This window comes from Trachypithecus francoisi, unplaced genomic scaffold (genome assembly GCF_009764315.1).
Source record: "Trachypithecus francoisi isolate TF-2019V2 unplaced genomic scaffold, Tfra_2.0 Lachesis_group13, whole genome shotgun sequence".
In the NCBI taxonomy this organism is placed as follows: Eukaryota; Metazoa; Chordata; class Mammalia; order Primates; family Cercopithecidae; genus Trachypithecus; species Trachypithecus francoisi.
The window spans coordinates 73,552,941-73,577,813 of record NW_022681458.1 but is presented as its reverse complement, the minus strand read 5'-3'; the positions used below and the strand labels follow the sequence as shown (position 1 = coordinate 73,577,813).

The 24,873-nt window shown below is 39.5% G+C and overlaps 1 protein-coding gene across 2 annotated transcripts in view; it reads left to right on the top strand.

Moving 5' to 3' along the window:
• Positions 1-24,873, top strand: part of CERS6 (ceramide synthase 6) — a 325,070-nt gene that overhangs the window by 264,102 nt on the left and 36,095 nt on the right. For both annotated transcript variants that reach the window (XM_033231236.1, XM_033231237.1), the window contains exons 7-8: positions 2,321-2,449; positions 5,532-5,638. In XM_033231236.1, coding sequence (XP_033087127.1) covers positions 2,321-2,449; positions 5,532-5,638 — 236 coding nt within the window. The remainder of the gene's footprint in view (positions 1-2,320; positions 2,450-5,531; positions 5,639-24,873) is intronic.

The following is a 24,873-nucleotide window of genomic DNA, read 5'->3' as shown; positions in this document are numbered from 1 at the left end:
GAGATTCAAATAAATCTACCCCAGATGAATGGTCTGTGGGGAATAGTCCTCTTCCTCCAGAGGCTTCAAATAGAGCAACATTAGGGTCAGTCTTGGCATTTAAGTCTCAGAGAAATTCAAACTTACTCTGAGAGAGATATATAGATTAGATAAAAGTATGAGTAAAAGAGAGATTATATTTGTAAGCAACAGAAATTCCATATCACAACAAACCATGTCCAGATAGTCAAGAGATAATATCAGAAAAAAAAATCTTCACTGAGGCCAAGATGAAGTTCCCTTGAAGCTGACCAAAATAAGGATGGTCAATTTACTATTATTTCTGCAAGATATATTTTCTTCTAATGTCTATGGACAGATAATGATTAAAATTCAGGGCATCAGTCCCCACAAGTATGCAGTATACCTAAGTAACAAGCATGCATATGTACTCCCCTGAATCTAACATAAAACAATTTTTAAAAATTCAGGGCTTGTTTGTGTAGGTCCTATCAGAAAAGCCAACATGGTAGGATTCTTATTTTAGTATCCCAACAGGCATATTCTGGGAGAAGGATGCTAACACTGAGATGCACATTCCAAGAAATCTGAGATAACAGAAAACCATCACCCCCGTCTTAATCCATTTGAGCTGCTGTGGCAAAATACTGTAGATTGGGAGTCCTGTGAACAACAGAAACTGATTTCTTATACTTCCAGGGGCTGGGAAGTCCAAGATCAAGGCTCTGGCAGATTTGGTATCTGATGAGGGGGCCCATTCCTGGTTCATAGATGGTGCCTTCTAACTGTGTCTTCATATGGTGAAAGGGACAAAGCAGCTCTCTGGGGTCCCTTTTACAAGGACACTAATCCTATTCATGAGGGTTCTGGTCTCATGCCCTAATTACCTCCCAAATTCCCCATCTCCTAACATTATCACCTTGGGCATTACGATTTTAACTTGAACTTGGTGGGCACACAAATATTTAGACCACAGCACCACCGTTAACCTTGCTATGTGGCTTATCAGCCCTTCTGTAGGCTGTGGACCATCCGGGGTGGGAGCCATATGATGCCCTTTTCCTCTGACCTTAACCTGCTGTCCCTTCATAGATGCCACACTCTGTTCAAAGACACAACCGTACCTTCTGAAGCCCCAACCATTTAGTAGGCAGAGAAGTGGTCCAGTTAAACCTATACAGTTGCCCCAAAGATCTTCCTAAAGTTCAAATGCACTGGGCACGGTGGCTCACACCTGTAATCCCAGCATTTTGGGAGGCCGAGGCGGGCGGATCACAAGGTTAGGAGATCGAGACCATCCTGGCTAACACGGTGAAACCCTGTCTCTACTAAAAATACAAAAAAAAATTTAACTGGGCGTGGTGGCGGGTGCCTGTAGTCCGAGCTACTCAGGAGGCTGAGGCAGGAGAATGGCGTGAACCTGAGAGGTGGAGCTTGCAGTGAGCCGAGATCACACCGCTGCACTCCAGCCTGGGCGACAGAGCAAAAATAAAATGAAATAAAATAAAAAATTAAAGGCTCAAATGCAAGTAGTACCCTTCTTTTCTTGAAATTCTGTAGTGATTTCTCCCATAGCTTCAAATTATTTGGCTTGCTACAAAGCATTCTTTTTTTTTTTTTTTTTTTTTTTTGAGATGGAGTCTTGCTCTGTCGCCCAGGCTGGCGTGCAGTGGCCGGATCTCAGCTCACTGCAAGCTCCGCCTCCCGGGTTCACGCCATTCTCCTGCCTCAGCCTCCCTAGTAGCTGGGACTGTAGGCGCACGCCACCTCGCCCGGCTAGTTTTTTTTTTTTTTTGTATTTTTTTAGTAGAGACGGGGTTTCACCGTGTTAGCCAGGATGGTCTCGATCTCCTGACCTCGTGATCCGCCGGTCTCGGCCTCCCAAAGTGCTGGGATTACAGGCTTGAGCCACCGCGCCTGGCCACAAAGCATTCTTTATGATATGGTCTTTGTCCTGGCTTGATTGCATTCTTGGTAGTCATTGATTTCCTCCTATCTCCTGTGGCCCTAAATAAGTGCTTTGCCCCTTTTGCCATATGATGACACAGCTAGAAGTCACCATCTATGAACAAGGAAGTGGGCCCTCTCCAGATACCAAATCTGCCAGAGCCTTGATCTTGGGCTTCCACCGATCTCCTATGTGTCTCTCCCAACACGTGATGGACTCCCACAGGATAAGAGTTATACCTTATTCATACCTTATTCATCCTCAGTGCTAGGCTTGTGGAGATTCTTAGTAAGTACTGGTTCAGTGGCTGAATGGCTAAATGGAAATGTGATGTTGCTAAACTCTAATATGGCTGGTTTTTCTTTCCTTAAGGACTTTGGCATTATGTTCCTGCACCACCTTGTATGTATTTTCTTGATTACCTTTTCATATGTCAACAATATGGCCCGAGTAGGAACGCTGGTCCTTTGTCTTCATGATTCGGCTGATGCTCTTCTGGAGGTAAAAGTTTTCTTTCATCTTTAAGAATACAAAATCCAAAATTTAGGAAGTCCCTAATCTCACTAACTCTTCAATGTTATGCTAGATGGTGCTTGGGTACAATAGTAAATAACTGCCTTGAAACTGCAGTGTTTCTTTGTAGGTTAAACTGGTGAAAATGAGATTTTAAATTAGTATGTAAACTTTTTTTTTTTTTTTTTTTTTTTTTTGAGACGGAGCCTTGCTCTGTCACCCAGGCTGGAGTGCAGTGGCGCCATCTCGGCTCACTGCAAGCTCCGCCTCCTGGGTTTACGCCATTCTCCTGCCTCAGCCTCCTGAGTAGCTGGGACTACAGGCGCCCGCCATCTCGCCCAGCTAGTTTTTTGTATTTTTAGTAGAGACGGGGTTTCACCGTGTTAGCCAGGATGGTCTTGATCTCCTGACCTCGTGATTTGCCCGCCTCGGCCTCCCAAAGTGCTGGGATTACAGGCTTGAGCCACCGCGCCCGGCCAGTATGTAAACTTTTATACAAAAAAAATTGTTAATAAAATGCTGAAAACCTTTACTAATCCGTACTTAAGAAATGAATGTTTTTACAAAGGCAAATCATTATTTGATTAGGTTTTGTTTGGTGTGTTGTAACTTTTACCCTGATTTATTGGGAAATTTTGTAAAACTCGGTTTGGGTACTGATGGAAGTTATACATCCCAGTAAAATTAAGTAGGAGTCATCATTTTTATTGCCAATACACATTTTCCTAATGTTTTTACAGTGAAAAGTGCATACGAATTGCAAATTTTATGTAGAAACTATGTTTTCTATATATGAAAGTATAAAGAATATCTGTGGAAATATTGGTTATATATGAATTGGTTACTATTATTTAGAATTCTTAAAGTGGTAAAATAAATAAAAATGTTCTAGCATATTTCAAAAGGTAAAATCCCAAGGAAAATTGTGATGTGATATTTACTTTTAACTATGGCTCCTGTGAAGAGTCATACTCAATAATGTTAATCATTAAAGTCTTTGCATTTTATATTAAGAAATTAATATAACTGGTCAGAATTACCTTATAAGAGTACAAAGCCTATGTAGAAATGGTTCTTACAATCTGATCTGAATTCTGATTTTTTTTTTCCTTTAGGCCCACCATTTTGCTTTAAGTGCTTTGTTTTGCCACCTTTGAAGCAATTACTATACTATGAATGTAGACTAGACATACCCTCAAATAATGATCTGTCATTGCAATATAAGCAGAATTCTATGCTATAAAATTTGAATCTACTATAAAGACAATTAAGGTTTGAGGTATATACAGCACTTTGTTAAAAAAAACTCTGGTCCTTTCATGTTATAAAATAGAAAAATAGACCTAATGGGCTAGATAAGTCAAATGATAATTTGTGGCTATGATTTTTAAGTGATTCAAGCTAACCTCTATTCAATGTATTTTTAATAGGAGAAATATAATTAGTATAAAGAAATATAATAAGTATAATCAATAATATAGATTGCTTATATTGCAATCCCCTGGAAATGAGTTACCATTTGGTTAAATCTTAAGTTTGCTTGAATGTAGAAATTTATGCTGCAACCTAAGGCTGTACAATCAATCCTGTACAATTAGCCAACTGCATTGCCTGTGGAAATGGCTGGCATGATGCTTGGTAGTGCCATGGGGTAGATTCAGAAAATTTCTAATCAAGTTCCACTTGTATCCAGAAAAAAAAAATTCAGAAATCTCAGTCATGTGGCTTAAAAACAAATGTTCTTCATCACCTAGATTCTCTTTAACATTATAAAAATAAATAACACTTAGAGTATTCAAATAATGAGATAGGTCACCTGTCACCTCCTCAACATGTTATCTTATGGCCCAGACATTTCTGAAAAGTCTGTGTTTAAAGCTTATTTATTGAATACTGGTGAAAAAATGTAAAAGAAAAATTTCATGATTTACCTAGCCAGAAGAAAGTAAAAGGTACCTTTTAACATAATTTATGGTATTACCCCTGAAGTGTTCATGAAATTAAAAGCTTATAATCCTAACTTCCACCCAGTTAATAGATATTTCCCCTTAGAAATACATTTCTCTCATAGCTTTGCGCTTTATTTAAATCTTTTAAATTATAGCTTCTGTGGATAATGTCAACAATCTTTTCAAATCTGACTCAGTTAATTTAAGTTTCCAAGAAGTAGAAAATAATGTTATAAATTCAGAAGACGTCATCAATTTATAACCCTGTGTGTAGGTGCTGTGAATTCTATGTAAAAATGTAAAAAGAGATGATTAAGCAAAATTATGTTTTCAGTCTCACCTGTTTTTAGAATCATTTGTAAAAAAGTAGATGGTAGAGAAAGGGATGTGATTTCTTCCCTAATTTATAATATAAAAAGTCTTCACTTAAATCGCTGTCATAAATTATGAGAGTACTTTTCACAGACCCTTTGAGCATTAGTGGCTTTCATCTAAAAATGACCCATTCATGTAACTTTGAAAATTCTACCTAAATGGATTAGTTGAAATGACATGATCTTGACACTTTCTTCATTTCTAAGTTCATGAGAATAAGCCAGAAAAGCATCTCCCAGAGTATTCCTTGTGCCTGTTTAGAGAAAACCTATAATTTTAAGGAGAAAGGAAGAAAAACACAGAAAGCTCCATATATTCTATATAAAGTTTGTGGCCTCAGTATTTGAGATTCATAAAAAGGTTTAAAGGATTATCCAGCACTTCTGTTTGAACTGTTATACCAGATTTCTGTTTTGGTGTCTCTGGCTTGCTAATATCATCTATGATGTAAGAATTTCTTATTTTTCTCTCTGTTTTTCTGAAATCAACCATAAGAATTGAATTTTTCAGGTTGCTGAATATTTTATTAAATCTGTAACAGTCAGGAATTCTACTTACGGCTAATGCTGCCTCTCACTCAGCTTGTGGGTAATTTATAAATGCTGATGCATGATGTATGACATTTCAGTCACAGGCAATTTTGTGCATCTGATAAAGTATATCTTATAACAGACTCATGCATATTGAAAGAAACTTTTTATTATCAGTATAACTACATTAATATGTCACATTCCTTTCTTTCATAGGCTGCCAAAATGGCAAATTATGCCAAGTTTCAGAAAATGTGTGATCTCCTGTTTGTTATGTTTGCCGTGGTTTTTATCACCACACGACTGGGTATATTTCCTCTCTGGTGAGTATGCCGGTCTTCTTCCTAATAGAGCCACCCTTTCCAAATAAGCTTTCTGAACCATTTTCCTTTTGAATTTTACCATAAGTATTTAGAGGTTTAAATATGTTGGGGGAGGGGAATACCTCAAGAAACTGCTTGATTTCTTCTTCCAGAAGAGGGTGGCACTCTTTACTAATGATTTCCACAGAATAGTTGGAAAAGGATGTGGCTTGCATGGGTTCTGAAGTTACAGAAAGCCATCTGTCATAGAAGGTACTAGTCTAGAATATGACTCAGGAACCTCAGCCATGAAGGTTGGAATTAAGAAAGAAACTGTAGTGTTGCAAACAAGTATATAACAGGAATCTCCTGTACCACGGGTTCACAAAGGGTTGTCCCTGGATTAGTGGCAGCAGCATCACCTGACCTGTTAGAAATGCACATTCTCGACCCCACCCAAGACCCACTGAGTGATAAACTCTGGAGATGAGTCCTGGCAATGTGTTTTAATAAGCCTTCCTGATGATTCTGCTGCATGTTAAAGTTTGAAAACCACTATCCTAGGTAATTTTCATTAGCTATATACCATTCTAACCAAATAGTCTTTGAATTATATCCAAAGTCTCTTCCAGCTTTGTGTTACTTGGCAAATATGCCTTTCATGTTTCTTCCAACTTACTGAAGAAAAATGTTGACCAAGAGGGATTCCTGGTCCACCCCTGAAGAATTTCTTTAGATTGACCTCAGTCCCCCAAACACCAGTCTTCCTGTATGATTTTTCTACTCATTACTAAGCCTTCTAACTGTTAGATTGTCATGCCTGCTATTTCCCCACCTTGGTTAAGGTATATAAAAGAGTTTTGTCAAAGGTCTTCAGGAATTCAGGATTTATTCTGTTGAGTCACTCCCTGCACAGATAGAGGCAGAGTCAGGAAAAGAATGTGAAGTTGGATTTTAGAAAGCCTTTGCTGACTCCTGGGTCTTCATTCTAAGTACTTGCCCCCATCTGTGTGATTAGCCATCTACAACAGTAAGCTTACCAGTCTAGAATATCCATTCTTTGCGTTTTCCGTATTGTTTAGGTGTGGACTTTAAAATTCCAATGAACTACCATTTTCTGTGTGTATTTAGTGAAAATTTACTGGGCATTTGCTGCGTTACCAGCACTGGGATGGTACTGGTAATGCTGATAATTCAGTTAGACATAGGGCTGCCCTTGGGGTACTTGCAGTTGAATTCCTACAAGTCCTTTTAATATTCTGGTTTATAATTTGGGGTATGGGGTGGGGGAGGCCAGAGATTATAAATTTTTTTTCCAAACATTTACTGGACATAGGTAACATAGATGGATTATCAATATTTAAAGAGTTTTGTTGCACTTACTGAGCAACTCTGTTGGCTAAATTATACATTATAGCAAATAGAGTATTTCTGTGAAATAGCGACTCACCTGTGGAGGGTAAGGTGTAATGGAGGTAGATTAGACTTTAGTTTTAAGAAGCATTTCATAGACCTATTTCTCCTTCAAAGACTGTGCTTTAGGTAGAAGAAACAAAATTATTTCCCCTGCCCTATATTCCTTTTTGTTTTCAACCCATTTCTTTGTATTCACCAACAATACCTTCCAGGTTCCTCTTGACTATATTTGAATTCATCATGAGTCATCAGAATATTGGTAGTTGATGGGTTTAGTAACAGTTGGCTTATTGTCTGTTGTATCATCAATCCATGGTCCTCAAAGACAGCATACACCATGATTAGCCTTTTAAGAACTATGCACTACTCCTCCAGACTTCTCTTCCAGTCACAATACATCCTTCTAGAACAACCCTGTCCAACAGAAATATAATGCAGGCTTTATAGTAACACAATATTTTCTAGTAGTCATACTAAAAGTTTTTTTTAAAAATGAAAGGTGATATTCACTTAAATAACATATTTAACTCAGTATATTCAAAATAGTATTTTTTTTTTAAGACAAGAGTCTTAAAAAAACCTGCCCTGTCACCCAGGTTGGAGTGCAGTGGCACAATCTCGGCTCACCGCAATCTCTGCCTCCCAGGTTCAGGTGATTCTTCGGCCTCAAGTAGCTGAGACTATAGCACGTGCCACCACGCCCAGTGTAATTTTTTTTTTTTTTTAGAGAAACAGGGTTTCACCATGTTGGCCAGGCTGGTCTCAAACTCCTGACCTCAAGTGATCCACCCGCCTTGGCCTCCCAAAGTGCTGGGATTAGAGGCATGAGCCACCATGCCTGGCCGAAAATACTATTTAACATTATCAACACATTAATATTAAAAAGTTTTGAGTATCTACATTCTTTTTTTTTTTTTTTTTTTTTTTGAGACAGAGTCTCGCTCTGTCGCCCAGGCTGGAGTGCAGTGGCCGGATCTCAGCTCACTGCAAGCTCCGCCTCCCGGGTTCCCACCATTCTCCTGCCTCAGCCTCCTGAGTAGCTGGGACTACAGGCGCCCGCCTCGCCCGGCTAGATTTTTGTATTTTTTAGTAGAGACGGGGTTTCACCGTGTTAGCCAGGATGGTCTCGATCTCCTGACCTCGTGATCCACCCGTCTCGGCCTCCCAAAGTGCTGGGATTACAGGCTTGAGCCACAACGCCTGGCCCGTATCTACATTCTTTTAATTTATATTAAATCTTTGAAATTCAGTGTATATTTCACATTACCACACATCTAGATTTAGTTTAACTACATTTCAAGTGCTCAGTAGCCACATGTGGCTCGCTTACTGGACAGTGCAGTTCCAGAAAAGAACACTTATCACAGTCTTTTACAGTGAGCAGATTCTACACATTTTCTGGGGTCTGCGTATCTTGGTTGACATTCTTAAGTTTGCTGTTTGCTACATCCGTACGAGTCAGGAGAGTATACTGGTTAGCTGGGACGTTTGGACCAGTGTGCGTGGGTTCAAATCCTGCCTCCACTGCTTAACACTTTTGTGCTGAAGTTTCCTCATCTCTTAAATAGAAATGATGATGATGCCCAATCACAGCATAGTTGTAAATATTAAATGATTTTATGTCTCTGTAGAGCTAAGAAACATGTCAGGTTCATAGTAATTGTTATGTAAGTATTAGCTTGTTAAGTGAGATCATTTATTTAACATGAAAAGAGAGACCTCTTAGGAAATGAGTAAGAAAAAAAGAACAATAACTCAATAGAAGTATTTGGAGTGGCTCTGAACTGGCACAGTTCAGAAAAATATAAATGACAAAATTATAGAAAGATTTAACCTCACCATAAGTAAAGAAAGCAAATTGTAGCTTCTGGAAATACAGTCATGTACCATATAGCTACGCCTCGTGGCCAGTGATGAACCGCATATATGACAGTGATCCTACAAGATTATAATGGACCTAAAAAGTTCCTGTGACAGCATCATAGCACAGTGCATTCATTACTGATGTATTTGTGTTGATGCTGCTGTAAACCAACCTATTGCACTGCCAGTCACTCCTCATTCTTCCCTGCTACAATCCCCTGGCAATCACTAACCTGCTTTCTGTCTCTGTGAACTTACATTTTGTGGTCATTTTATATAAATGGTTTCATGCAATATGTGATCTTTTATAACTGAGTTCTTTCCGTTTGCTGATGCTTTCACGGTTTATCCATGTTGTAGCATGTATCAGTACTTCATTCTTTCTTATTGGTGAATAATATTTTATTGTATGGATATACCACATTTTATTTATCTGTTTATCAGGTGACAGACTTCAGGATTGTTTCTACTGTTTGGCTGTTGTTAATAATGCTGCTATTAATGTTTGCATACAAGATGTTGTGTGAATACACATTTTCAATTTTCATAGGCATATGCTTAGGAATGGAATTGCTGGATTGCATTGTAACTCTAACTTTTTGAAGAACTACCAAATGTTCTTTTTCTTTAGAGCTAGGACAAAAAGTTTAAAAAAAAAAAAAAAAAAGGGTCTTGCTCTGTTGGCCTGGCTGGGCTGCAATGGTGCCATCATAGCTCATTGCAGCCTTGAACTCCTAAGCTCAAGTGATTCTCCTGCCTCAGATACTCGAGTATCTAGGACTACAGGTACGTGCCACAATACCTAGCTGATTTATTTATTTGTAGAGACAGGGTCTCACTACATTGCCTAGGCTAGTCTTGGAACTCCTGGCCTCAAGCGATCCTCCAGCCTAGGCTTCCCAAAGTGCTGGTATTACAGGTATGAGCCACTGCACCTCGCCCACCAAACTCTTTTACAAAGTTGCAGCACCATTTGACATCTGACCAGCAATGTATGAAAGTTCTACTTTCTCCACTTCCTTGCCAACACTTACTATTTTTTGTATTGTATTCATTTTAGTGAGTATTAAATGGTATCTTATTGTAGTTTTAATTTGCATTTCAAATTATTTACCCGTTTGTAATTTGGCTATTTGTCTTTTTATTGTTGTCAAAGTTTATGTATGATTATATATCTGAATGATGAATATAATAATGTATATGATATATAAAGGACTTACCCAATATATAATTTGCAAATGCTTTCTCCCTTACTGAGGGTTGTCTTTCACTTCCTTGATGATGTCCTTTGAAGCACAAAAGCTTTTAGATTTGATAAAGTTTGTCTGTTTTTTCTTTCGTCACCCATGTTTTTGGCGTCATAAGAAACCATTGTCAAATCCAAGGTCATGAAGATTTACAAAAAAAAAATAGGATTTTTTTTTCCTAGGAGTTTTCTAGTTTTAACTCTTCCATTTAGGCCTATGCTCTGTTTTGGGGTGATTTTTGTGTGTGGTGGAAGGTAGGTATCCAAGTTCACTCTTGTGTGTGTGGATATTCAGTCATCCCCACACCATTTCTCGATTGGCTATTGATTTTATGATGATCATCTTCAGCACATAACTCTAACGAAGCGAACTTGTGTTTGTCACGTTCCTCATTTACTGCCCTTTACTGGCTTTAATTCATTTCCACCTCTTAGCGTCACACTATGTTTTATCTGTGGCCTGCTTCCTAGGTTGACTCATTCGTCCTGCCTGGGGACTCTTCATCCTGTCTAATAAGCCAAGAGGTGAGACACATTTGCACAGCCCTTTCCTCTTCTCTCCAAGCTGGGATGCTATCCATGGGAGTGTTGATTATTTCTGTCCAGAGGACATCTGGGATGCAACCCTCCTACACACGGGCCACCAAAACTGATCTCTCCACTGCTCCTTCCTGATGATATCACTGTCCTCTGTGGTCTCCCTGTGTAGATGGTTCCAGCCAATGCCTAGCCTTGCTGTTCCTAGAACATGACTTACCCCAGAAAGTGCAATTTTTATATCCACTCTATGCTGCTGTTGGCCGTGCTGACCTGTTTAATGACCCTATTTTGGAGGGGAGGATAAAAAAAGTGGCAACTCCTCCTCTAGCCCATCACTACACTGCCCACAGCCTCACCACAGAATCCCTTGCTTTGCTTCTTCTTGTTCACAGTCTTCCTTGGATTGAGAGATAAGTAGAATATGATGTGGGAAGAGGCCTTTGTTGTCAAATAATTCAGCCACCGCATGAATAATTCCAGTGGAAGGAAACCCTGCGCCTCTAAAGACAGTCCCTTCCAGTTGCACAGCGGCCATTATTAGAGAGTTCTGCCCCAGGCTGTCACAGTTTACCTCCCAATACTTTCTGCGTTTTGGTCCTAGTTCTGACCCTGGAACTATATACAGTGTCTAATTCCTGTTCTGTACCTCAGCCCAGCAAATACTCGAAAAACAAAACAAAAAAAAAAATTCTTACTCCCCCCTTTCCTGTTATCTTCATCAAGATAAACATTGTAAATTCCTTCAGTCACCTTTTTCTCTGGCTTTCATGCTGGTCTTTTCTGATTCTGAATTTTATTGTATCAAATCATCTGGGAACATTACATCAGTTCTTCAAAATGTAGTTTTCTCTACTATTTGTCTTAATAATACCTTGTTATTTTGAATCAGTATTTATATGATTATATCATATAATGACTGTGAAATAATCTTGCTAATACTGTTATGGGTTTCCTCCAGGTACATGTGATGATAATCTTTGTGTAGAAGCATCATCTTCTCCCATTTTGCTAACATATGAAACTCTGAAATTGTAACTTCATAATGTGACCATCCTGGAAGCCAAGAAAATGTGTCTTTATTTTCTGTTCTCAGTAACAACATTCTTCTTCCATAATTACATACCTTTTTGCTAAAACCTGAGCAAACATATGAATAAGTTTACTGTATCAGGAGTTTTACTGCTTTAGCAGTTTTATCAAATAATCAAATATTTAGTGGGCCGCTCAGAATTTATCTGGTAGGAATTCTTTCCTAACACATCCTTACATAATTTGATTGTTCTTTTATTAAATGACATCTGTGGAATCAGGTAGTTTCATTGTTGATATAATTAACAGCAGACTTTTTTATCAGTATCTCCTTCAAATACATACTTATTTTTCCCAGATGGTGCTGTATATAGTCAAGATCAAATTTTAGCCAAGTCTTTATTTATCACATACTTTTAAAGATTTGGGTTTATAGTCAGTATTTAAAAGCTTCAATAATAAATATTGGATAATTGTTGCACTACTATTACCAAACAAGCAATCACTGGTGCCCCACCGACTTGCCATCACTCAAAGTGTTAAAAGTTTAAATATTTTCTCTTGTATTTAAATTTCTGGAAAGTCGTATCTAGTTAGCTCTCCTCAACTCAAAAATCTATGCATTTTAGCCTTTACTTTGTAGTCACACAGTCAATGATCTGATCCTTTTTGAGAGTAAATCTACGCATCATTGTAAGCTGTTAAAATTTTCATTGATCTGCAACTCTGTCTTATAGTCCACTTATATGTAATCTCTACGTTCCTAACAATTTCCCGTAAAAGCTGTGGTTTTAATATGGCATAGATTGCACTCAAACTCATAACATCCATCAACAGTGCCTTACAGTGCCTACTCAGTAAGTATTTGTTGAGTGAATTAGGTACTCTTTAATTATAAACGGTCTCATGTCCATTTTCTTAGTTGATTTCCTTAAATCTTTGTTAAGTAAGATAGGTGCGATTTCTCCCTTAATACACAGAGAAAGCAGATTCATTTAGTCAGTGATTCACTGGGCTCTCTGGACTGTGGTCTGCTAATATCAGTTCAATTCAGCAAGTACTTACTGTGTTCCATTTGTTCTTTCCACAATGCGATATTCTCTTCTTTAAGGCCATAAAGCATTTGATAAGATACATTTTTGGTGGTAGTTCAATAAAAAAAAAGAATCATTTAAAAATGATTGCCTCTGTCATTCTGCCCCAGTCAAGATAACATATTGCAAATATCATCATCTATCAGCAATACATTAGAATCTGGTAAAGAAAGGAGCAAATTCACAAAGATGCTGAAAGAGAAGTGGCATGGTACAGTGGCTTAGAAAGGCTGCTTGTTTTAAGTCAGATTTCTCCTCCCACACTGTCTGAAGACCAGATGTGTGATTTCTCTGCACCTATGTCCTCATCGGTAAAATAATGGTAAATAGTCTACCTACCTACCAGAAATGTTAAGGATCAAGTGTAATAGTATTTTACGAACTATAAAATACTTCATAAATATTAGGCATTTTTCAAAATATGCTGTTACTGTTAAATATATAAATTCCCATTATAGCCAAGTGGTCATAAGTTTTTATTACATTTTATAGCTTCCCACTAGTCTATATTAAGGAATCATAACCTTAGATACATCTGAAATAAAATTCTAAAATGGTCTATCCAATTACGAGACTTAAACTGTCTCCCTTTAGTGGCTTCTGCTCTCAGTAGTCAGTGAGCATGTAATATTGAAACTGTACTAGTTTGCCGTATTCTCACAAATCCCAAGTGAATGGGCATACCACTATCTCCAGAACCTCTTTCCGTGGCCAGATAATGATTTTCCACATCTCCAGTCATGTCCCATGAAGTGCCAGGGCCTTGGCTACAGGAGGGTTAGAGTCAAATATGTACCTTTACTGGTCAGCTGCTGTTCGGACAGAAGCATCTGCCTTCTCAGAATGTTGCTTTCTGTTGATCACTTCACTGAAAAGTAGGGGAATTATCTGTGGATTTGTTCTCTCTGAAGATTTCTACAATAAAAAAAAAAAAAAAGTTGACCAGGCGTGGTGACTCACGCCTGTAATCCCAGCACTTTGGGAGGCCAAGGTGGGCGGATCACGAGGTCAGGAGTTAGAGACCAGCCTGACCAACATGGTGAAACCCCATCTCTACTAAAAATACAAAAATTAGCCGGGTGTGGTGGCATGCACCTTGTAATCCCAGCTACTCAGGAGGCTGAAGCAGGAGAATCGCTTGAACCCGGGAGGTGGAGGTTGCAGTGAGCCGAGAGCGTGCCACTGCACTCCAGCCTGGCAACAGAGTGAGACTCTGTCTCAAAAAAAAAAAAAAGTTACAGAGGAGACTCAATCATCCTTTTACCATTTTCCATGATAAGATTTGAAATTCATGTAGACACGTAGGAGAAGATTTTTTTTTATCTGATTTATTTTTCAATATGTATTTTACCAAAGTGGCATGGCTTATATGCTTTTCTGAATTGTTGATAAGGAACAGATTAGTCTCAGACTTCACACATTTGAAAAACCTGACTTTTTTTTCATGCAATCCCTTGACAAATTTGCTCTGAAATTTGCCTTGGTGCTGGTCTATGTTAAATATATTAGAAAGATTTGAAGGATGAAACTTGGTATCTTTTGGACATAAGGTATTTTGGTGTGTTTTTCATAATTCTTACATCTATCAGCATTGGTTAACACCTTTACAGGATGTGGAAGAGTTAGATGGAAATAATGTGTGTTGAGATGTCTCTTTCAGATGAACATAAAAATTTTAATGTAATTTTAGGATTGAAGGTCTGGACCAGAGGTCAACAAAGAATGGCCTGTAGGACAAAGCAGCCCACTGCCTGTTTGTATCAGTAAATTTTATTGGAACACAACCTTGCCATCTATTAATATTGTCTTTGGCTGCTTTCTGCTACAGTGGCGTGGCTGAGTAGTTGTGACAGGGTTATGGCGCATAAAGCCTAAAGTATTTGCTCTCTGGTCCTTTGCAGAAGAGACTTGCCAACTCTCTGGCTAGGCCATTAAAAATTAGTCTCGTGAGTAATAATAAGGCAGTGGGTGGAGTGAAGTACTAAATGCATTCAGTCTTGGGATAGTCTTTAAAACTGTTGTCCACTTTCGGCAAAAAAAAAAAAAAACATGCAATTACTCTTTTTTTTTTTTTTTTTTTTTTTTTTGAGATGGAGTCTTGCTCTGTCACCCAGGCTGGAGTGCAATGGCGCAATCTCGGCTCACTGCAACCTCCACCTCCTGGGTTCAAGTGATTCTCCTACCTCAGCCTCTTGAGTAGCTGGGACTACAGGCATCCGCCACCACGCCCAGCTAATTTTTGTATTTTTAGTAGAGATGGGGTTTCACCAGGTTGACCAGGCTGGTCTTGAACTCCTTACCTCAGGCAATTACTCCTAATATTGGGAAGGGAGAACAGAATATGCTCTTGATTAAGTAGGCTTTTTCCTTTTGTGACTTGAATCAACAAAAAAAATGCATTGTCACCGGCCGGGAGTGGTGGCTCACGTCTGTAATCCCAGCACTTTGGGAGGCTGAGGAGGTCAGATTACCTGAGGTCAGGAGTTCGAGACTGGCCTGGCCAACATGGTGAAACCCCATCTCTACTAAAATTACAAAAATTAGCTGGGTGTGGTGGCACATGCCTGTAATCCCAGCTACTCTAGAGGCTGAGGCAGGATAATTGCCAGAACCCAGGAGGCAGAGGTTGCAATGAGCCAAGATCGTGCCACTGCATTCCAGCCTGGCCGACAAAGCAAGACTCTGTCTCAAAAAAAAAAAAAAGGTGCATTGTCCTAGTAATGCTGTCTGTAGAGAGTTAATGTATTAAGTGTTCCTTCCCTCCTTCCCAATCCCTGCAGAGAAGCCTTTACTGGGGAAAGAGAAAAAAATAAAAAGATTGTTTGCTCAAGGTATTATAAGATGTGTTTATCATCTAGGGAGAAAATTCAGTATGACCATTTGCTCTGTTTTAAAAATATCTGAGTGTTGTAATAAAGTCTCATGCTAGGACCAGAGATTTGAAAATTGTGTATTTGACCAGGCATCTCACTTACTTGAGAGAACTGATGCATCTCACTTACTTGAGAGAACCATCGTCAACTATGTTTCTACTTGCTTAGGCTATTATATAGCACAGTTATGTACTGGGCTAGTGCTCTCCATTCTCACTTCCCATCACCTCCCTGACTTTGGTCTTGGGTCTCTCCTGCCAACTTTCCACTCCCATCCATGCTGAGCTCCTTCTCAACTGTCCTAAGCTCAGCCTTGGACTGCCGTGTGCCTGCCCTTTGCCTTCTTGACTGTGTGGTGGACCAGTACCATAACCATCCCAGAAACCTTCCCTGCAGAATCCCAGAGCGCAGGGCTCTGTGGTGCTGTCAGAGCAGGCCACCCTGGCCGTGTCCTTTCATTGGCAGAACCTCTTCCATGCCTCCGGTGGCAGTGTTGCCAAGGAGACGGAACTACAGGATCATTGGCATCCCTAGAATCCTTCTGTTCCTTGTGGGGCTGTGTCTTATCATATATTATCATTTAACTTTTCATGTCTTTGTGTCTTGTTTCCCAGACAAGTGAGCAAACACTTCACAAATTCCTCATAGACAAAGAATCATTTCTTCTTTATCGATCTGTTTATCGCACATTACTGTGAGCCTGCTGTGCATCAGGCACAGTGTGGGTGTTGGGGATGTAGATACTGATTAGGTTACGTGCCCAGGAACAGCTAGCACTAAAAAACCATCAATAAATACTTGTTTAATGGAGAATGAAATTTTGGAGTTTCCCCTGCAGTTGGGCACAATCACGACTGAGATGTTGCAGCCCACGTGCATCTTTCCTTATGATGCGGAATCGGCCCAGCCAAAGAAGACAAAGACAACAGTGACTTAGTAGCTTTCAAAGCAGGAGCATCCCAGCCACTGAATTGTTTTGATCAGATAGAAACAGATCAGATGGAAACGGTACTGCTTTTAATAAGTTTAGTAAGTCCTGCCTTTATCCACAACTGGTCGTAAAACAGAAATGCTCAGTTGATAAAGTGGATTGTCAATGAATTAGAAATACATTTGTCAAATGTATTTAAAGAAAATCACAAAACAAGTAGGTCTACTAAAATGCAAACTCCGACTAGCTGTGACCAGCAACCAGGTCTGAGGTTTTGATGATTGTGCATTGTATGTTGGCTCCTGAGTGCAGCAAAGAGAGAGGGCAGCATGGGAAGGGAAGGGCAAAGGAGAAGTAGCAGGGGGTGGGAAATTATCTTTCCCCTTCCATGCAGTCATCCGAGGAAGAATTCTGGCATAACTATTTTAAATTCTGTAGAGGGACCTGGTGAGTCGTCCCCAGCCACCCTTGGGGATTTCTCATCAGGCTTGTTGTCAGTTAGGTTCCCAACCTCAAATTTGTAACAAACTCCATGTCTCTCAGGGCAAGTTGCAGCCACCAAATATAACTATCTTAAGTCCTTTTTTGAATGGACAACATGTAAACCCATATACAATTTTCACAAACAGTTATGTCTTAGACTACTTTGTATTCTACATAGTCTGAGGCCATGCATTAAAGAGACTTGTTGCAAAATAAATATTTACTTTGATTTGTTTGGTGACTAATACATTGTGTTGCGATCTGTGAGTTATTCCAAAGTTATGAAGAAATGTAGAATCCAGGACTCATGAAAATGTTTATTAAAATTGTTCAAAAAGGCCATTGGAAACATGTTCAAAGAAATGATTCTGTGTACATTCCGTTTAAGAATGACCAGACTGGTCCAGGCGCGGTGGCTCAAGCCTGTAATCCCAGCACTTTGGGAGGCCGAGACGGGCGGATCACGAGGTCAGGAGATCGAGACCATCCTGGCTAATCCGGTGAAACCCCGTCTCTACTAAAAAATACCAAAAAAAAAAACTAGCCGGGAGAGGTGGCGGGCGCCTGTAGTCCCAGCTTCTCGGGAGGCTGAGGCAGGAGAATGGTGTAAACCCAGGAGGCGGAGCTTGCAGTGAGCTGAGATCCGGCCACTGCACTCCAGCCTGGGCGACAGAGCCAGACTCTGTCTCAAAAAAAAAGACCAGACTGAAACAATTCCAAATGCTTTTAAATTCTGCGCGATACAGAAGTACTGTTTTAATCACTTAATATTTTAGATGGTCTTTATAATTGAAATATAAATATAGCAAAATGCATCTAATGAAATGGAATTGTCTATTAGCTGTAATTCTACTACCCAGTAGTGCATGCTAATTAAATAGGGAAGTATTTGGCATTGTTTCCCAAAATAACAACCAGAAAGTGCCCTGAGTCACTTCTGTTCCAAACAAGCCTCCTACCTGCTAATTCTGTCATGCTCTGCAGTCATAACTGATGTTAATCTGAAGCAGCACAAGATTGTGAACCATCAAATAACAGTAAAATATTTTCAGTGGCTTTTTATTATACCTTTTGACTAACAATAAATGAACAAAACAAAATAAGGAAAAATGTCTAGTTATCACTAAGTTAACCACAGTATTTCCATTAATCAAAACTTTAGTACACCAAATTTCCTAGTTTTTATCCTGTGGAAATATAAGGGTATTTTATCTTTTGTATGCTACTGAAGGACAAACAGCATCATACTGCAATGAATACTTTAAAGTGATGTTCAAGTATCATTTGACCATGGGAAGGAAAGGGCAAAGGAGAAATAGCAGGGGGTGGGAAATTATCTTGCCCCTTCCATGCAGTCATCCAAGGAAGAGTTCTGGCATAACGATTTTAAATTCTGTATGAGGGACCTGGTGAGTTGTCCCCGCCAGCCACCCTTAAGGATTTCTCATGAGGCTTACTGTGTTGTCAGTTAGGTGCCCGGTCTCAAATACGTAACAAACTCCATATCTCTTAGTGAATTCAGAAGATATGTGAAGCACTGAAGGAATTTTTCTTTGTGTACAAGTTCCTTAAATTACATCCCTTTCCTAGAATACTACATTATGTTAGGAGCACAATTTGCCAAGTCAGCATGTCATAAAAAAATGGTCAGAACCCTTTCTTATACATTGTCTACAATGTATTGGAGAAATAAGTCAGTTGCTTCACAAAATAGGTTAAAGCTGCCGTGAAGAGGTAGGGAAGAAACAGAACTTGAATGTCTGTCTGAGCAATGAATTATTCATGGAACTTGACCCCCTTCTTCTTTCCTAGCCATATGATTGCATTTATTTCAAATTGTATCTCCCCCATCCCATTAAAAAATTGAAGTAGATGTTAAATTCCCTACTCTCAGTAGCAGTCAAAAAACATGGCATTTTCCTGAAGCACTGTTATAATGGAATTGTTTGGTAATCATTCTTTCCTTGTCACTTTTCTCCACTCAAGAGTGAGTTCCAACAGGGCTAGGACCACATCTCATTCTCCCTTTATGTGCTCAGTCCCTTGCACCTGGTGCTGGTGCATCTTGCAGTTCATCTCTGTGATTTCTTCTGCATCTTAATTTGGAATTCACCTTCATAAATGGCCCTCCCCAGACCGGTAGCTTGTTTACTTAATTCAGTGTAATATAGTATAAACCTTTTTACTTTTTTCTCCCCAAATCAAGGAAAAATATTCTGAATGCCACAGTAATACTTATTTAACGTCTCTCTCCTCCTTAGCATACATATTCTACCTAATTCTCCATTCTATTATTTTCTCACCCCACATGCTGTCCCTGACAGCTGTTGTCTGGGTTGAACTCTCTTTCTGGCGTAGTATGTAGGGGACTGACCTTTGGGCAGCCCACACCAGACATAACTGACTTGTGGCTTTTCTCAGTCTTTCTCTCTCCCTTTTTTAAAAACTTGCTCTCTATCCATCCTTCAGAGATTTGGGGAAGATGATGGAAGGTTGCTTTATTTTGAAAAGAACTACATACACAAGTAGGGCCATTGTTTATTTTTATCTTCTGACCTGCTTTTTTTCCAGAAAGAAGTCAAGTAAAGTGATACTTGGCTGTGTGTTTACAATACAAAGAGATAGATAGATATATATATCAAATAGCTATATTTACATATGTAAATAAAAACATACAGTGATGCTGAGTTGTGCTTATTATGATCTACATCAGATAAGTATCACACCAGTGGCTTCCATGAGTTCATGGGGCTCTTTTTCGTAATTAAATTTGGAGAGACTATCACTTGCTTCCTGCTGCAAAACAATAAAAGGAATAAAAGGGAATATGTTTATCACATAAATGAGGGCCTTAATGGTTTTGAGATTTCAGACAAAACAACTTCCTTGCATTTACATGAAAACCCAACAGTTTCATTGAAACTGTATTTTGGTGGCACTTTTTGTGCTTATAGAGTCTTGGTACAACAAATGGGCCTTAAAACTCTCATGTTATCATTTATAACTAGAATCAGGATACGCTTCTCTGGACCAGTATCTTGAGAACCTTGAAAAACAGCTAAGTAGATTTCCACATCACCTGAGAACAGATGGAGATTGTTTTCCCCTTAGCGAAGAGGAAAGAGAGTTAATTTTCCTTCATGTTAACACTGTTCCCAGTATGCTGTGACAACTTGCCGCTCCTTATTGCTTCTGCATCTGAAAACTTCTTGGCAGTACAAAGTAATGCACTTTTGTTGGAGAAAAGGGAGAAAAATTTGACAGTAAGGTATGTCAGTTACTAGAGCCGTCATTTAACCAAATGCATATCTTACAGTAGAAGAATATATAAAGTTAAGAGACAAGCAACTCAACTCCAGCATAGGAGGAAGACTGAATACACTTCTAGGGAGTTTTTCCAGTCGTAACAAAAGACCCTGACAATTCTGGAAACATGATGATGGTGGAGGGAGCAGGTAAAGGTTGACAAGGGTCTCGCCCAAGAATCTGGATTGCCGCGGACACATGTTCTAGTAATCATTTCCCATGCCTAATGTAGCTTATCATCAGGAAAGTTTTGCAGGCCTTCTCTTGAACCCATTAGGGGGAAAAATCAGATTGCCAATACTTTATTTTAAAATGGAGGGGTCAGCAGTATCAAATACTACAGGGCAGATCAAGGCAAATGAAATTACCAGTCACTGTGAAATTGTACACGTTCTCTTCTTCATAAAATGGGAGAATTGGAATAAATCTCAGTTGCTAAAAGTTTTAGAGCTAAAAGCTCTGAAAGTTTTATGACGTTATGCTTTGGCAATGATGAGGGGGTTGGTGACCTTCTAGTTAAAAAAAAATGTGTAGAATTATGCATGCAAGGGTTTCTGGTATAGGAGGTGTGGGCGGTAAGCAAGAAGAGATAGTGGACATAGACTACTTGTTTAAAAAGCCTGCAGTGTATAGAAGGAGAACAAAATAAGCTGATCATCAGTTATTGACTGGGATATGCCCACGAAAAACACGCCTTGGCTCACACCCTGGGGCAGATTTCGAGGGCACTGCTGCTGGAGGCTGTCAGCTAACTGCCCCTCACAGCTGAGTGATAAAATGTCTTGCAGGGAGATCTGAGTGGCACACGTCCTTGGTATAATTTATGCCACTATAAATAGGAAACTAACACTGAACCATTTATGCCACTATAAATAGGAAGCTACCACTGAACCTGATAAACGAATCCATCAGGAACAAAAGATAGACAGACAGACACACACAGGCACACACACAGCACCATGGCTGTGTTTGGCCATCTATCAGTAGTCAACAGGGTTTATCAGACTGTATATTGGGAATATACATTGCTTTGTTTTCTTACAGACTTAAATTTGAAGAACAGTGATGATGAACTCATTCTGTATCACTTTGGTTTAAAAGTTGCTTAGCAATGGGACAAAAACAAAAGCAACTAGGTTTATATTTAGTGCTCTATCTATATGCATCTGGAGCACATTTCGGAAATAATTCAAAAAGGCCAATTCATTTCATGCCTTCTGCTACGAAATGAATGTGGGAGTCAAGCTGCTATTTTCACAGTGCAAGACATTTATTGTTGACTTAAAAAAACTTTCCCACTTGCACATAATCACTATCCTGACAAATGACACTGCAGAGTTTCAGCTCCTTAAGCATAAGGTAGAACAATCTTTAAGAAATAAATACTAGGCCACAGGAGTTAAAAAATAAAGTATCATCCAACCACAGAGTCAAAGCATTTAAACACATACATTGTTCTCAAGTGGACCAGTTCTTCACTGAGTATGTGTTCTTTAGGGTTACAAGACTGATGTTATGCCTCCTCAGTTGAACAGTACGGCACTTTGATTGTTCAGTCAGTGTAGGACTTTTTAACTCCGTGCCAGGCTCATTTGCAGCTATCAGTGCTGATACAACTTCATGCCATGTAATACTTTTAACAGACTACTTCCACACCCCTGCAAAAAAAAAAAAAAAAAAAGTTAATAAGGAACTGATCAATTAAGGTTAATGGTAGATTTAGGCCTATAAATTGTACCCATCTTAGTCATTTCTGCTTCCTAAAAATTTATACAAGGACAGTTTTTTTCTGGGGTAAGAGGGCGTGATTGACACCCTAATTCTGTTTAGATTGTGGTAATATAATCAGACTGTTTCAGGGCTCCATGAGTGTGATCCTTGGACATGAAACAGTTTCTGAGTACAGCGTATGAAATGCTGGTGAGATTTTGTCACCAACAGCACTTAAGAAGTATTTTGGCCAGGTGCAGTGCCTCATGCCTATGATCCCAGCACTTCGGGAGGCTGAAGAGGCAGGATGATTGCTTGATCTCAGGAGTTCAAGACCAGCCTGGGCAACATAATGAGGCCCCGTCTCTACTAAAAATTAAAAAAAAAAAATCAGCCAGGCATGATGTCACATACCTGTAGTCCCTGCTACTTGGGAGGCTAAGGCAGGAGGATCACTTGAGCCTGGATGATTGAGGCTGCAGTGAGCTGTGATTGTGCCACTGCACTCCAGCCTAGGAGACGGAAGGAGACCCTGTCTCAAAAAAAAAGAAAGAAAGAAAGACATATTTTTCTAGGCAGCTGGGTGAGGCGGCTCACACCTGTAATCCCAGCACTTTGGGAGGCCGAGGCAAAAGGATTGCTTGAGGCCAGGAGTTTAAGACTAGCCTGGGTAATAATGCGAGACCCCATGACCCCATCTCTATGAAAATTTGTAAAAATTAACCAGGCATGGTGGTGTTTTGATTTTGGCATTAATTTACTCTTAGTAAATTTGATCAAATCAGCACTCTTCTCCTACTTTTGTTACTGTCACTGTAAGTAAGTGTAATAAGGCCCTTCCTTGGTAAAGAGTTTTTGTGTATATTAAGTAAAAATGCACATGAAAGTATCTCAAGGTTTAAAGCACTGTATAGTGCTGTGTCTATTTCATTTGAAAACGATGGTTGATATATGGACACAATGAGGACCTTATCAGACCAAAGTGGGCTTTTTTTTTTTTTTTAAAGAGACAGAGCCTTGCTCTGTTACCCAGGCTGGACTACAGTGGCACAATCATAGCTCACTGCAGCCTCAAACTCCTGGACTCCTGCCTCAGCCTCCCAAGCACGGGCACTACAGGCGTGTCCACCGTGCCCAGCGAATTAAAAAAACAAATGTTTTGTAGCAACAGTATCTCACCATGATGTCCAGCCTGGTCTTGGATTTGTGGCCTCAAGGATCCTCCCGCCTCAGCCTCCTGTGCCTGGCCATAGGTGGGCCTTAGATGAGGGTACCTAGGTAAAGGAGGATTCTTGGAGGGAAAAAGGCTTAAATTGAGAAATGTCTGACTGTTCAAATTAGAACAGGGAAAGTGAGGAATAATCCAGCTGCAACATTTAGTCAGAGAGAATCGTGTGATGGTTAGCATTTTCCTTCCAGGTTTTCAGATGGAACTGACGCATGTGGAGGGACAGCCCTGGCATGGCAGGCAGTGTATGACAGGCTTGCTGGCAGCATGTCTCTCATGCCTGCCCTTCCCCTTTACTCTCACCCTACCTCGCCCTCACAGACCATGACGAAATTATCTTATGCTCTCTCACCTCTGGTCCCTGTCTGATAAATATATGGATCTGACTCTCTATTTCAGTGGATTTGTCTAGAATTTGTGCTAAGGGGATCCGTTGGTGGCTGTACCACCTCTCTCTGCCCACTACTTTTTATCTGTTCCTGTGAAGAGCTATTGCTTCCTGCTTCTGTCTACCTTGACCTCTTCCTGATAGCATGCCAGCCTCTTAAGGGGCACAAGCAATTGTGACAGAGGCCAGACTGAGGAATAGGATGACAGCATCTTCCATTAGAGCTGTACTCACTACAGTTGCATCTGTAATACATAAGAGGGTATCAGGAGAAACACAATGAAAACCTTTCAAGACTGATTCAATTAAGTGCCTCCCAAGAGAGACTGAGCCACCAACAATGGAAAATTCAGTATTGGCTCGCAGAAAGACACTTTGTCACATAAATGTCCTTTTCCTCTAATGTGTAAGAAAAAAATTTTGCAACATCCTTTTGTAAATCTGACATTTGCTTTTTGTAAAAAGTGCTACCTCTTTCAAATTCTTTAGTACCAGTATTCATAGGAAATTCATTAAGGGTAGTGTGATATTATAAAATGAAGGGCTGCAGTGTCTAAAACCTTTTGTTCCGATACACATTTAAATCCTGCATGAAATTATCCATGTTTATGACTCTAGGCAGGGACCAAAAAGAAGAGTGGCTGTTGAGCTTGAAATGAGAGTGTGGATGCAAAGGATTTTGCTCTGTGTCTTGTATGTGAATAAAGAAATATAATGTGCATCTTCTTTTCAAAAACTGAATTCAATATTAAGCAGCATTCAGGGAATGAGCAGTTTTCTTTTGTCCTAAAAGTGCCGTTGTAATAGTTGAACATCATATGGACAGTTTATAAACAGCTTTTGAGCTATTTATTGGGAAATATTTAGTGACAGCCATTTCTGCAGCAGGTTCACGATGGCATCAACAGGTGAATGTGAATTATTGTTAGTCTTTAGGTGTGATAATAGCATTATGGTGAGCATTTTTTAAGAGTTTGAGATACGTATAGATTAGATAATGTGTCAAGGATTAGTTTCCAAATAATCCAAGGTAGGCAGGGGGAGAGAGGTCAGTGTTGACCATGAGTTGATTATGATTAAAGCTGCTGAAGAATGTGTATTGAGTGGGTTGATTGTTATTCTATTTTCTATTTGTGGATATATTTGAAA